The 15,812-nt window shown below is 36.8% G+C and overlaps 1 protein-coding gene across 1 annotated transcript; it reads right to left on the minus strand.

Moving 5' to 3' along the window:
• Nucleotides 1–359: 359 nt before the first annotated feature.
• On the minus strand, nt 360–2,184 carry LOC114249739 (uncharacterized). Its single transcript, XM_089733074.1, has 5 exons — nt 1,690–2,184; nt 1,460–1,592; nt 1,152–1,334; nt 1,023–1,080; nt 360–841 (listed from the first exon to the last, which is right to left on the minus strand). Exons 1-5 carry the CDS (start codon nt 1,737–1,739, stop codon nt 489–491), a joined length of 777 nt encoding a protein of 258 aa, XP_089589200.1. The 5' UTR covers nt 1,740–2,184; the 3' UTR covers nt 360–488.
• Nucleotides 2,185–15,812: the final 13,628 nt, after the last annotated feature.

Raw genomic sequence — 15,812 nt, forward strand, 5'->3', positions numbered from 1 at the left:
GTTTCTTAATGTTCTCGATAGCGTAAAAGTTCAGTCAATTTTGTATGCAGTTGGAACAGCGCACCTAGCGACAAACGTACGCAAACGATACCATTCCATACAAATATGTGCTAACTTTTACGCTATCGAGATCGTTAAAAAACTCGCACTAAGCACATTGCTGTGTATTGCACAACTTAGCCATTGAGTTCAACGTACCTGAACCAGAACCAGCAGAGATTGAAAACCCCAATTTGGCTATAACATTATCTGAACATATTTTCCAAGAGAATACTACAGGAGATGGGTTAATTAGGGGTAGAGCGTTAAGGGTAGAGCTATAAGAAGTATTTTAGCGGATAAAATTAATAGACTTCATACATAATTTTACTTTTGTTTATTAATTTTGTAAAAAATATAGTAATTGGTAATTATAATTAAGTAATTGATAATTAAGTATTTGGTAAAATAAAAGTAGCTGGTAAAAAAATATAGTAATTAAGCTTAACTTAAGACTTTCTCTCCATAAACCTCACAAAAGCTTCCATTGCCTCTTTCATAAATTCCAGCCATTGACCCTGCATCCATAGCTCTTCATCTCTCTGTCTTACTCTTTCACGTACCTCAAATTCTCTAATTCTCAACCGATCTTTTTCTAATTCCTCATATACCCTATCACGCTCTGAAGCATACTCCCTTGCCTTTCTGTATATATCTAAAAACATTTTTGTTAAATTGTTTTTTCTTTTTTTCTGTGGCGGAGGGTTCCACTCCTCTTCCTCGTTAATGACTGGAGGGGGAGCCTCAGTTGATGGCGGTGGAGCTACTGTTGGTTGGCTGCTTGTGCTAGGAGTATTCCAATCTATAAATTATTCCAATATGTAATAAGCCAGTTTATACAATTAGTCTCATTTAGGTTCATAGATATCACAGCTGTGATATCCTTCTTATTTTATGTAGAAAGATACAGTATTAAGAAACAATGAACTTCAATAAATTTAAAATTAAAAGTGGTATATAAAAGTGGTAATAGGTGCGTAGACCTATTTCTGGTTCCTTTAAAATAATTTCAGTAATGGGCTTCTCAGTTGAAATTTCTTCCTGAAATAAAAAAAAAATTACTTACTACATGCAATATTTATTGCACAATTGAAATGTAAAGTATAGCTAACTTGTGGAAACCCAGCTTCTTTTATCTCCATGCCAGTAGCTGCCTGCACTCCAATTATCTGCATGTCCCTTTGTTCTTGGTCAGTTAATAATAAATGGAGCGCTGGTCCGCCACCAGTGCCACTAGCAGCTCTATTAATTTTAGCACACTTTTTCTTGCAATTATTCTTATAATCACTCCACACCTTAATTAACAAACAAACATTAAATTAGAATTTCTAAACAAGAAAGATTAATAACAAAGTTAGTAGATTCAGTCAAGTGCTTCAGCAGAAAAAAATAGCGTCCCTTGAGTTAACACTTGACATACCTTACGCCATTTGTCCTCACTCTTAGGATCTCCTGAAGAATCGCTATTTAGTAATCCCGTTAACTCTTTCCACTTCTTCTGTATAAAATTGCGACCTCGTGGACCGCCTGATGGTTTTGATAAATCTCCATTTCTGGAATATAAATTGTATGGCACATTACATAAATATTGACTGAAACACTTGAGTTAATAAAACTTTTCTAATAAATTAGAACTTTATAAGTACTTACGCTTCCATAAATTCCACCATTGTTAAATACTGTGAGTGGCTAGTTCTCATATTTAAATAGGTAAATCTTGAAAAATAAGTACTAAATTAATAAAAACAATGAAACACTTTCGCTCTTCACAAGAACTAAATCAAACATAAACAAACCTAGCCTGGGCTGATATCAAGTGGATTCGTTCGGAATCCGAATTTTTTTGTTTTAATATCCAAGACACTATTTTATTCCTTCGATTTTAATGTCATATCATGTTCTTAAATATCTTTCTTCATATGTACTTCACTTTGTATGCACTAGTTAATTATTTTTTAATTAAATAAACCGTAAATTCAAAAGTTTAAAATAAAATGACAACTTGGTTAAGTTTCCGAACGAATCATTAATTCCATATGATAATCATTTCATTCCACAAGGACCGCCCCTACTTACGTTAGGATGACGTCACTAACGTATTCGAATCGAGCTTACGATAGTTGGCAAAATGTTGTTCGTGCTGCGGAGTAATTTTTAAAATTATAAAATTAAAGTAAATTCGTAAAATTTTCGTGCTTGGGCTACAGGTCGGTCTCGCGATCCACGGAGAACAACATGCGCGCATTAAGCCTATAAACCACAAGTAAAGGGAATAGACTAGCCACTCAAACGTAGGTTCAAAATTTAAACAACAACCTTTAAAAACCAACCAACCATCAATTGAGGTGATACCATCATCTCGTTTTTACTATCGCACCACCCGCCACTGGAGTGGAGTTCATCCATAATACCTGGAGCCACTGCTTTCATCCACAGTGTGTTTCCGGAGATAATTTTTGCCACTTACCATCCGGCTTTGGAATGAGCTCTCTCCTCCACGGTATTTCCTGTGCGCTATGACATGTCCTTTTTCAAACGAGGCTTGTGGAGAGTATTAAGCGGTAGGCAGCGGCTTGGCTCTGTCCCTGGCATTGCTGACGTCCATGAGCGAGGGTAACCACTTACTATCAGGTGGGCGTACGCTCGTGTGCCAGCTCGGGCAATAAAAAAACCTCTTAGAATTCTCTGCTAGCACTGGGACACGCAGCTTAGACAGGGCGCTCGGTAATTGCTAATAACGACGTGTAGGAATAGACAAGTGCAAAGTTCTGCAAAGTGTAATAGAACTAGCTGTAAGAGACTGTTTTAGCTTTAATTTGTATACATCTTTCTTTGCTGCTTCAAATGATTCGACGAGAGCTCACGGTGTTAGTGTTGCGTAATTTTCAGAGTCCATTGGCTTAGAAAGGCGAATGCTCTCACCACTTGTGATGACTTTCCCAATTAGGTTTTAAAAGAAAGAAAAAAACTCGATCGCATCAATAATACTAAGTAAAAAGGCAAAATGAGCTCTGTAATATTATTATCTATCTAATAAATATACTATTATATAATATAGAACTAGGAATATATTTTTGTAATACAATGGCACGTCGACATACGAGTTTAATTGGTTCCGTAACCTTGCTCGCATGTCAAAGTAATTTTCCCCATTAAAATTTATTGAAATGCCACTAATCCGTTCTAGCTCCCAAAAAATCACCTCAGTTCTTTTTGTTAAGCGTTTTTGAATAAGAAAAATGTATTTACAAGGAGAAACATTTATTAAAAATAACAAATAAATATTCTATAAAACCAAATAATCATCAATAAACATCATCTTCTTCTTCGGATTCATAGCTATAAAAATAAATGTGATAATGTCTTGTAAATGTATTATATAAAAAGCAAAAAACGCGAACTCAACTTATCGAAGATGCTTCGAAAATGAAGGAAACAGGTACACAGACCGAGGTCTAATCTGAGGTGGGAAAATATGTTAGATTCTTAGGTGTAGTGTGCAATTCCTCGTATCTCAAAGTTTGCTCTCATCTCAAAGCAAAATATCGCTCGCTCTACGGCTCGTATGTCAAAACTGTCTCTTCAGAGTTCTTTAGGCAGTATCAGGTTAACATCACGAGAAGACTGCCAAAACCAATTGTCGCGGTATTTTGATCAGAAGCCCCAAAATTTCTATAGCATTGGGATCATGTCTCCACCTACAAGATAGCAAAAAGTTATCGAACAAAATGGTACCTACATACTTTAGTTAAATGTAAATAAACTATATTTAAAAATGTTGTGAATTTTCTTATTATAAAAAATGCGAAGAAACTTTTTCCCCAACCTATTATTAGGGCACCCGTATACTGAGGTACCACTGTATATTTTATATAACTGGAATGTTAGCAAGGGTTTTAGAGATGGATACGTTTAAGCAATCACACTGGGTAAACATTTGTTTTATTTCTTAGCTTAGGAAAAAGCCCGCTGTATTTATACTGGAGCCGGTTTTTTGTTTCATATCTCATTCAATAATATAGCTTCATTTTTTTTAAAATCCACAGAAATACGTTTCACGAAGTTGTTCCGATGAGAATTAAAGCCTCTAGTAAAATCATTAATAAAAACTATAAAAATTGGAGGCCTACGATGGGCTGGACATGTAGTTCGAATGGAGCATACCAGCATACTGGACCGGGCTATGGCCCACCCCCGGGCTGTAAGACCTAAGATGATGAGTAAAATCACTAGTCAATAACATTCTAGCTTAGTGAATTCTCGAATGAGATTACATCATAGTGTTTGTATTTAGTGGCAACTATAGCAGTGGTTTTATTTATGTCTGCAATTCTAGAAATACTAACAAAGTATAATTTCAGTTAATTTTCCATTGCACTGGGCAAGCTCGGTGAAATTATTAAAGGCTTTCTGATTTAATAGTCTACTTCGTTCGTACTCATCGTTTCTGAGGATCGTGACCTTCTCCATCCATGAGGTTCGTCCTCACGATGAGTGATTACTGGAGCCCAAGGACATCCACAACGTAAATGCGCCACCCACCTTGAGATATAAGTTATAAGGTCTCAAGTTTAGTTACAACGGCTGCCCCACCCTTCAAACCAAAACGCATTACTGCTTCACGGCAGAAATAGACAGGGTGGTGGTACCCACCCGCGCGGACTCACAAAACCTTACCACCAGTAATTACGCAAATTCTAATTTTGCGGGTTGTTATACATCAGGACAGAATATTACAGTGGACGAGCTCACAGCCCACCTGGTATTATGTGGTTACTGGAGCCCATAGGCATCAAAAAAATAAATGCGACACACACCTTGAGACAAAGTATAGTTACAACGGCTGCCCCACCCTTCAAACCGAAACGCATTACTACTTCATGGCAGAAATAGGCAGGGTGGTGGTATCTACCCGTGCGGATTCATAAGAGGTCCTACCACCAGTAACAAAAGGGTCTGTACTGGTAACTACTGGTACTACACAATTGTATGTCTTATTATTTGAGAATTGTAATTTGAGTCCAGTAACCACATACCACTAGATGGATCGTGACACAGATCAATCGTCTACAGCAATATAAAATAAAAAATGTGCAGCTGTGATCTATACTAATATTATAAAGAGGAAAGATTTGTTTGTTTGTTTGTTTCGAATAGGCTCCGAAACTACTGGACCGATTTGAAAAATTCTTTTTCCATTAGAAGCCGACATTGTCCCTGATGAACATAGGGTACTTTTAAAAAAAAAAAAAATATTTTATTTTTTTGGTTTCATGTGTGTTTTAATGTGTCCGAAGCGAAGCGAGGGCGGGTCGCTAGTAATATAATATTATAAAGAGGAAAGATTTGTTTGTTTGTTTGTTTCGAATAGGCTTCGAAACTACTGGACCGATTTGAAAAATTATTTTTCCATTAGAAGCCGACATTGTCCCTGATGAACATAGGCTACTTTTTTTTTTTTTTTTTTTTGGTTTCTTGTGTGTTTTAGTGTTTCCGAAGCGAAGCGAGGGCGGGTCGCTAGTCATTCATAATTATATTCATCTATTCATTGTACATACACTTCGTTTATTGCTTTTGTAAACACAAAGTATATATCAAGAAGCTAACGAATTCAACCTTGACCATAGATTCAACATTAAAATTAAAATACGTGATGAATAAAAAAATGTAAATAGCATCACATTCTTTTTGTGATAACAAACTATTTTATTAGCCCATGAATCTTGAAGTAAACAAGATCAAAATACGAGCCTAATTAATGGAGGGAAACGCCTCTGAAACTACTGAACTTAAAGGATTTACTTTCTGAGCACGTCTTAATTAACCTAGTGTCACTGCAGACCCGATGAAATAATGTTCCGCAATGATGAATAACCTTCTCTAGCTGTTAAGTTGTTGCTAAAAATTTCCTTGTTTATCACAATTACTGGAGACCTTTTCTTTTTTTCAAAAATCGTAGCAGATTATTTGGGTTACGGAAAAACATTTCCACTGATCGAAATTACCCGTAATAATTGCAAATGCAGCTCTGTTTTAGATCTATGTATGTAATGTTCATACATAATTACAAGTACTATAACTATTTTAATGTCACATTGTTATTTTCATTTTATTGTTACCGAGGTTTCGATTGCTGCACAGTTTTCATGATTAAGGACGACAGCATCGTCAGCCAGATGCTGAATCCAAACAATAGTTTTAACTAAGACTTTCGAATATCGAAAAAAATACTATATGACACAGGCAATTGGCACTACTGCTTTATTTGACAAGTATCAAATTATATATATAACTGGCTGTACCCGACCGCTTCGCTGGGCATTTAAAATTAACATTATCATAATATCTCACCCCCACAAAGGTTCTCATCATTAACGCCCCCGCAACTGGTGTAGGGAATTCAACACTCATATAAATATTAGCCTATCCATTAAGTACATGTATTTTCTACATGGATACCAAGTTTCAAGTCAATCGGATGCATGGTTCAGTAGTTATAACGGAACATCCGTAGAAACCACTGTAGATTTATATATTAGTTTAGATATGGTAGTAACTAAAAAGGCCACAACTACATCCAGATAGAAAGATTGTAACCTATTTAGAGAAAGTAAAAAAAAGAAAAAATGAGAGATGACATTGCCAAAAAAAGAAAGATGAAAAAAGTTTACATGTAAAAGACTTATACAAACTAATTGAGATATAAAAAACAAGTATAAGAGACTATATAGATAAGCGTGTTTCATCAAAGAGAGCCTATATGAAAGGTCTTTAATGTTATGTATTAGTTCGCCTCGGATATATTGGATTTAGAAACAATTATAAAACACGACTACAGCTCTGACGTTCTGCTCTTGAGTTCATGAAACATTTTCCCAGGCGCCCTCGCACGCAATACAGCTGAGTGCAAAACCTTGTTAAGCGATGTTCAGAAAAATAACACGCCATCGCAAGGACCGTCGCGGGCAACTATTAACTCAGATACGGACTCGAGGGACTCACGTATCATTGACAAAGTGCTCCACAGGGGGGGCTGGTGAGGTCAAATCTCCTATCCCCTAAATACGTAAGTGAAACAGGGTTTCTCAAGAAAAAAAACAAGAACCGAATATATTTTAACAAAAATAAACTAAGTAACCTATCTATTCCGATACAATGAGAATATTGAAGTGAACTTTGCAAATATAAAAGTTCCATGCTACGGATTATCCTTGCTGTAAAACTAATGTGAATTTCAGTTTGAATTACTGATGGTCGAGAGCTATGTGAGAGTACTGAGAGCTATGTGGCTAGTCTTAAGTAATATAGATCAAACGGAAAGTATACAACAAAGTTAATCAGGATTGCAATCCAATACCATCCAAACAAACTGCTGCTGTGTGTTTATTGCAGATTAGAATACCTTTGTTTGAATGCGCTAGTTGTGTGGACGTGCTCTCGACCGACGGGCCCATAGACATCAAGACATGTCCTAGCCCTGAGAGATGAGATCGAAGACTCAATTTTTACTGTACAACGGCCAACTCACTGATCAAACCGATAGCAAGCGGCGGTACCTACCAGTGCGGACTTAATGTGCCCTATTTTGTTGCTTTATGTAATAACTATAAATTTCTTAAGAAAAAAATGTTCTTGTCTGCGTTGTTCATAATATGATCATTGGCACAAACACTTTTTTTTTCTTGCTTAGATGGGTGGACGAACTCACAGCCCACTTGGTGTTAAGTGGCTACTGAAGCCCATAGACATCTACAACGTAAATGCGCCACCCACCTTGAGATATAAGCCCTAAGGTCTCAGTACAGTTACATCGGCTGCCCTACCCTTCAAGCCGAAACGAAATACTGCTTCATGGCAGAAATAGGCGGGGCGGTGGTACCCACCCGTGCGGACTCACAAGAGGTACTACCACCAGTGAAACGCTTGATAACGCTTGTCACAAGTATACCGGGTCATTATGGCTCCAATGACATACTAAAATTAATTCTCAGACTCACTGTCGGATAAAACTCCAGATACATTTGATTAGAAATTCTGAATTCTGCCCTGGTTAAATAAATAAGTTGCAAAAGCATTTACCGAGAGAATTTACAATGTGGCTTTTCCTAGCAGAATCAGAGCGCTATGAGGATGTGGTCTGTTTACTAAATAGTTCCATTTATTGTTTCGACTTTACTGTTTGTTAGAGAATCGAGCTTAACGACTTTTGATTATAGGTATATCACTCATCAGCTATAGTTTAGTTTGTTTGTCGTATTAAGAAGTGAATACTGTTTTTAAATTTACAATATTGATCAGTTGCAAAACATGCCTAATAGTTAATTAACTACATTAACATTTATATATGAAGTCGTCGTGGCCTAAAGGATAAGACGTCCGGTGCATTCGTGGTGAGCGATGCACCGATGTTCGAATCCCAGGCGGGTATGGTGGTTTCGTTAGAAAAATACGTACTCAACAAATGTTCACGATTGACTTCCACGGTGAAGAAATAACATCGTGTAATAAAAATCAAAACCCGCAAAATTATAATTTGCGTAATTACTGGTGGTAGGACCTCTTGTGAGTCCGCGCGGGTAGGTACCACCGCCCTGCCTATTTCTGCCGTGAAGCAGTAATGCGTTTCGATATGAAAAGTAGGGCAGCCGTTGTAAATATACTGAGATCTTAGAACTTATATCTCAAGGTGGGTGGCGCATTTACGTTGTAGATGTCTATGGGCTCCAGTAACCACTTAACACCAGGTGGACTGTGAGCGCGTGCACTTATAAAAGCAATAAAAAAAAAAGATTGTAGCTTACTTTTTGATTCATGAGAAGTATTCCAGCGCCATAAAATTTAGTAGTTAGTATTTTCGTTGATCTTCGCGAGTGACAGCCATAATTAAATATAATTTTACGGTTTAACCTCTCATTTTTTATTTAGCCATTATTATTTAAAAAAAGAAACTAGACTTTGAACTTAGACTTTTTAGAAATTAGACGTAATAGCCTTTTTTGTATAGAAATAATACGGTAGTTAGCATAATAGAAAAATGTCGACGAATAACGGCTCAGACACCTGTCGTGACCACGGAAATTATAGTTTTCCAAATGGCGAAAAAAAAATTATTACAATAAAAAAAGAGGGAAATACACGTGCCTAAATATGCCTGATAGTTACAGTGCTAGGAATTCGACCACGGTTCGGAATCTCTTTCCCGCTGAGAAAATCCGACTCAATCCATCCCTGCTTCGCAACGTAACACAAATATTTCAGAGTTTTCGGGCCTGGCTTGTTGTACTGAAAGGAATTTCTCCGTAAATCTGGCTAAGTCTAATGCGCAATATTATTGTTCAGTTTTATTTACTACCGAATCTTCCACATTCAACGGTCCCCAAGTTAGGATTATCTACTGTGTTATTTTTATATATTTTTTGCTTAGATAGGTGGACGAGCTCACAGCCCACCTGGTGTTAAGTGGTTACTGGAGCCCATAGACATCCACAACGTAAATGCGCCACCCACCTTGAGATATGAGGTCTAAGGTCTCGAGTAAAGTTACAACGGCTGCCCCACCCTTCAAACCGAAACGCATTACTGCTTCACGGCAGAAATAGGCGGGGTGGTGGTACCCACCCGCGCGGAGTCACAAGAGGTCCTACCACCAGTACGAATGTTATGAGTGCTAGTGGCTATCGTTCGAACCAAGGACACCAAGAATCGAACGTGGACCCGTAGCCAGGGCCACCTTCGACCTACGACCTACTAGGCGATCGTGTTATACCGAATGTGCTCGCAAGGTAAATTGTAATTTGATAAAATTATTAATAAGTCAAGTTTTTTTTTTTTTTTATTGCTTAGATGGGTGGACGAGCTCACAGCCCACCTGGTGTTAAGTGGTTACTGGAGCCCATAGACATCCACAACGTAAATGCGCCACCCACCTCGAGATATAAGTTCTAAGGTCTCAAGTTAGTTACGAGTTAGTTACAAGAACAAGATTATTAAAATAGATCAAGAGCATCCACTCTATTCATGCAAGGCTCGTTATAAGTACCATTATACATGCTCACTTGACACACTAACTGAATTTAGACGTAGTAGACTAGTGAAACAACGTTATCTTATCGATTTCTCTTATTGCAATTATCATCATCAAAACACAGTTGAATTTTGTAATTCTTACTAAAATGAACTTTAGAAACAAATGCAACCTTATTTCTATTTCGGTAATGGAAGAAGCACAGTTGACCACAAGGTGTCAAAAATTGGTATCATCATGCGCTGGAGCGGGCTTCTAATTTCATTTACGTGAATTGTTACTTATTATGGTGTTAAAGAACGAACAACATTACCTATATCAGCGATGACGAGATCCTCCGTTGCTTGCGACGAATAGCTTAGCGAGTAAATTAACCCACAAACACACACAGAGTTTCTCGCCGAATCTCCTCAGTGGGTCACGTTTCCGATTTGGTGGTAGGTAGATTCTGCGAAGCAATATGGTTAGTGTTAGTTTAGGGAATAGAATAAGGCTCTTAATTTTTCAAGCCGCTGCGCTAAGCTCACAAAATTAGGAAAGCAACTTCATCATGTGTGATGTCGCGCGATGCCAAATTAAACAATAGCTAACCATTTAATTATATATTATAATAGTAAAGGAGAGAGTTACTCGGGGTAGACACGACCCTCAACATTGAGGATTATCGACTGAAAGGCGAGGAACCATTTAATAAACCACTAAAAGAAAACTACTAACCACACAATATGACGTCATTTGCTCTGAATGGAGTTATTTGTGCCGTGAAGCAGTAATGCGTTTCGATTTGAAAACTCAGACCTTAGAACCCATATCTCAAGTTGGGTGGCTGTATTGACCTTGTTGATGTTTATGGACTGCGGTAACCACTTAACACCAGGTAGGTCGTAAGCTCATCCATCTATCAATCCAATAAAACTGAATAATTGGTTAGTAGTACAATTTAATTTGTACATTTAAGATTTAGACATTCCACAGATAAAGTGATTGAATTATAATTTTAGTTTAACAAAGATTCGCTCTAACTACTAATTCTCTTTAGATTATTATTTGAATTCTGTAACGATGCTTCTTGTGCAGATAATTTTAAAATAACTATGTAACATAAGCTGTTTTGTATCTAATTATACGAAGAATCATTACACGGGTCAACACCAAATTTGACTTTGATTGCAAAGCATAAAATTTCGATATTTTAGATCGTAATTAGACGGAAAAAAAATACATGCCATGAAACAGTTTGCTTGCTTTTGAACTTTAATAAATTGACCGCATATGAAACAAAATGCATCAGCATCGTATTTACACTTTCGTGACATTTTAAGTTTTTCTGGCCTTGTACAAAACACCTGATTGTTGTTTATGACTCGAGTGCTATCTAGTGGCACCGTGTAAACGTACCTATAAAAACCCCACTCTCATAGCGCGGTTTTTTTGAAAGTATTAAAATTAATTAAAATTTATAAATAAATTGAAAAATGAGTATTATTACTATAACTATCACAAAAGCAAACTTCATACCAAAAAAAGGTATTTTATTTTCGTTTTTGTGAATAATTAACCGGAAAAACCTAGTACAAACGTTAGGATAAAGAACAAATTTATTTTGTAGAGTTGTGAATTATTCTTTAGGAACTCTGTAGGTCGCTTTATTACCGGAATTCATTTAAAAAAAGTCATTACCCTTTACGGCACTTTATAATGTTTTATAACAAAGCTTTTGACTATTACACCTAAAGCAATTCTGTAGGTTTTTTTTATTACAAGTGAAAACCAATTCAACAAAAAAAAAATTTCATTTCATCCGACATGAAAATTCCGAGTAAGTTTTTACTTTTTCGCCTTTTTTTTAAAAGACAGAGTCAGCATTACATTTAAGCACAATACAACATTACGCACAAGGAAATACAATACTTGACTAAAGACACTAAAGACGAAATTTGATTCAAATTTATTTAGAGTATTGTCACAATGTGTCCTATCAACAGGTAGGTTAGGTATCAGCAATCAGGTAGGTAATTGAAAACATAATTTTACTGTAATTTTGTTATTATGATAATAATATGTATCCAAAGAGTAAAAATATATTTTCAGAGAAGTTGTCTTAGCAACCTATTAACCGATTGGATTGGTTACCGAGAATGGCGCGGTAGCTATAATACTTCTTCTTCTTTTTCCCCACCTTATCCCACTAGGTGGGGTCGGCACAGCTAATTTTTCTCTTCCATTCTCTTCTATCAGCCGTCATCTCAACACTCACTCCTCTCTCTCTCTCTCATATCGTCATTCACACACTCCATCCACGTCTTCTTCGGTCGACCTCTTCCCCCTCTACCTTGCACTACCATTTCCATACATCTCCTAATCACATGCATCTTCTCTCTACGCACTACATGTCCATACCACCCTAACCGTTCGCTCCTTAATTTGTTGCTTACCGGATCCACTTTCACACTTCCTCTGATATACTCATTCTTTATCTTGTCCATTTTTGTCACTCCACACATCCATCTCAACATTCGCATCTCTGCCGCATGCACTCCTGTTTTATGCTTTACTTAATATAGCTATAATACTATAGGTAGCTATAACACAAAATATTTGACAGATGCTTGAATCTCGTTAAATTTTCAACATACGCACCTTTAGAATTGAAGCGCCTTAACATATTATAAAATTTTACGAAAATGAGTTTACGTACTACGGATGGCTTTTATAAGCGTGTATTCTATCAATTTATGAAATTAAACAGTCTATTTTACTCCAGAAAGGACAAGCGTACCTCTACTTAATTTAAATCAACCGCATGCATACCTTAATGTATTAAAACAGCAAAACAAAACAAAAATCAATTACATTTTTGGCGTCTACCAAAAACAAGAATTTTGGATTACGCCACTTCAATTTTAAAGGTTTTGTTTTATGATTGAAAGATTACTGGTGGCGAGCAAGGGCTCAGCCTGGAGGGGTGGGATTTGCTAACAGCTACCCGAGCGCCTCCAAAGGAAACCTAACAACTCAAGAGTAAAAAGGTGATAAAAGAAATATCACAACTTTTTATAAAAAATGACCCGTGATGTTTTGACTATATAGAAAAATGATTTCCCTCGCAATGGTCCGACAAGATCAACTTATACTAACAAGTTATTCAACTGTGAATTTATTTGAATAGAAAGAGTCTTTGCAGTCTGGTTCGTTCATCTCAAGTGTACCCTATCGTTACGATGCACTCAAAGTCTGTCTAAAGAGTCCTCACAAAATCACTATAAAAGATTTGACACACAATCATATTTCAAAACGCAAGTCCGACGCGTGATCGATTCTTAATAAAATTGATAGTTAAAATGTATTTCTGCATTCTGTTTGTTATTTGTTTGACCTGCTGCAATGGTGAGTTATTTATCAGTTCATTCATTACCCATCAGTCAAAGTAGTTCCATCGTGACCATAGAAACGGAATAGGAGTGTTTAATAAATTGTAAGTTGGCACGCATCATGCCGCTCATTTTTACCGCGAAGTTATTCTCTGCTGTTTTTATTTTTATTGCATATTAGCTGACCCGGCAGACTTCATAGTGCCTCAATCGATAAATAAAAGACCTAAACTTTTGTATAAAATAAACTTGAAACAAACAAAACGAATCCGTCCGACAGGGGGGGACACATCAAAGAAAAAACGAAGATGTTATTTTTATTTAATTCCGATCATTTTCATATTTATCCTTCTTTAAAACCTAATTCTTGTCTTTTAAACCTTCTCTGGACTTCCAAAAATAATTCAAGACCAAAATTAGCCAAATCGGTCCTGCCGTTCTCGAGGCTTAGCGAGACTAACGAACAGCAATTCATTTTTATATATATAGAAGAAGAAGAAGATAGATGTGGGTGCACGAGCTATATTCTAAGGTTTATTCTAAGGTCTCAGTGCAATACAACGGCTGCCTCACTCTTCAAACAGAAAGGCATTACTGCTTCACGACAGAAATAGACAGGGTGGTACCTACCCGTGCGGACTCACAAGACGTCCTATCCCCAGTAAAGAGCATGTGTGAGTGTATGAAGTGTGAGCACCAATGTTTGAAGAGTGGGGCTACCGTTTTACAGTATACTGGGACTTCGAACTTATGCCTTAAGGTGGGTAGCTTCACTCGCATTGTAAGGTAAGGTTAACTCATCACCAGATGACCCGTGACCTCGTTCAGAATAAGCATGCAAAAGAAAAAAAAAACCGAAACAGTGCCTGTTTAATATGTAAGGCTTAACCCAAAGAAAAATCTTACAAATTGGAAAGTTTTAAATTTAATCTGACCTCTACATATTTCCCATACGCCACCTCGGCGCCTCGGTCTTTTAAAACGTGATCTATGACATTTTACGAAAGCGAATTTGAATTTGAATAACAATAGAGAGTCAAATACGAATTCTGACATGAATGAAAAATCACCTTTGTTAATTTTTGTAGAAATCACTCCGTACATTTTTGTTGCTTTTATGTTTACTATTGTTCGCCCCATAATGAAAATTCAATCATAATCACTACAATATAAGATTTACATTCATTTTATGTATTACGTTCTCTCTTTGTTCTGTCATTGAAATTTTTGAAGAAGAAAAATGAATATTTAATAACACCTTTAAATAATATTAAATTTCGTCAATAGACTAAACAAAAGATAATCGGTTCAGAAATTAATTTGAAAAAGTTACTTGACTGCCATTGCTTGTGGTAATCACTAATTCTATGAAAAATGAAAGATGTGGTGTCGTGGGACACCAGGTAGGAACGAAGTTCCTTCGGCTAAAGAATCGACACAATTTGCAAAAAAAAAAACGTGCTCAATATTATATAGGTTTTCTTGATTTTTCTCTTAAATTTTGCTGATTAGTTTTTATTTAAGTATAGGAAAGTATTTAGGAAATTCAGTATTTTAGGAAATAATAAATTACGTAAAATAGAAAGAGAATGGATGAGAGAACGAAAAGAAAGAGGGAGAAAGAGAAAGGTATTATACACTACTCGCTTGTGTATGCGACTGTCACGCCTGCGCACGTCTCATTTAACGGTTTTATTCCACGCACTTTTTTCCACTGATTTTTTCTTACGGTTTTACTATCACATTTTTTTCAGTTCGGTCGCGCAGCAAAATCCCTATCCTCTCCAAGCCTGCCGTAAGGAACTTCGTTCCAAAAATATCGTTTCTTTAAAACTACGACAACCTTCACGCTTCGATAGTGCTAAGACCTTCCCAGGTGCTCTACTAATATCAACCTACCTAATATATACCTAATATAATGTATAATACCAAACAATGCCTAATATCAACTGCACCAAGTGTCAACATAATCGCATTAAATTTAGTTTAAGAACGGTTCATTAACGATATCTAACTATTTATACTAGTAAACAATGCCGAAAATGTAATGTAAAAGGCTTCGACCAGTGTGTGCTGACAGTGATGACACGGCACTGAGACGTGATCGCTCACAATGGGCCTTATGAGAAGGCTGAAGATCACCCAAAGAGCAATGGAGAGGGCTATGCTCGGAGTTTCCCTGCGAGATCAAATCAGAAATGAGGAGATTCGCAGGAAAACCATGGTAGCCAACATAGCCCAAAGCATTGCGACGTTGAAGTGACAGTTAGTAGGGCAATTTGCTCGTAGAACGGATGGCGGTTGAGACCAAAAAGTTCTTGAGAGGCGACCGCGTACCGGCAGACGTAGCGTGGGTAGGTCTCCCATAAGATGGACCG

Source organism: Bombyx mandarina, chromosome 15 (assembly GCF_030267445.1).
Source record: "Bombyx mandarina strain Sakado chromosome 15, ASM3026744v2".
In the NCBI taxonomy this organism is placed as follows: domain Eukaryota; kingdom Metazoa; phylum Arthropoda; class Insecta; order Lepidoptera; family Bombycidae; genus Bombyx; species Bombyx mandarina.

What these genes read in the sequence shown, in the direction of transcription:
- LOC114249739 (XM_089733074.1), bottom strand. Translation starts at nt 1,739, where the DNA reads ATGAGAACTAGCCACTCACAGTATTTAACAATGGTGGAATTTATGGAA. An exon ending in GTGAGGACAAATGGCGTAAG is followed by an intron (nt 1,335 to 1,459) that starts GTATGTCAAGTG and finishes TTGTTAATTAAG; the next exon opens with GTGTGGAGTGATTATAAGAA. An exon ending in TTTAAAGGAACCAGAAATAG is followed by an intron (nt 842 to 1,022) that starts GTCTACGCACCT and finishes AATAATTTATAG; the next exon opens with ATTGGAATACTCCTAGCACA.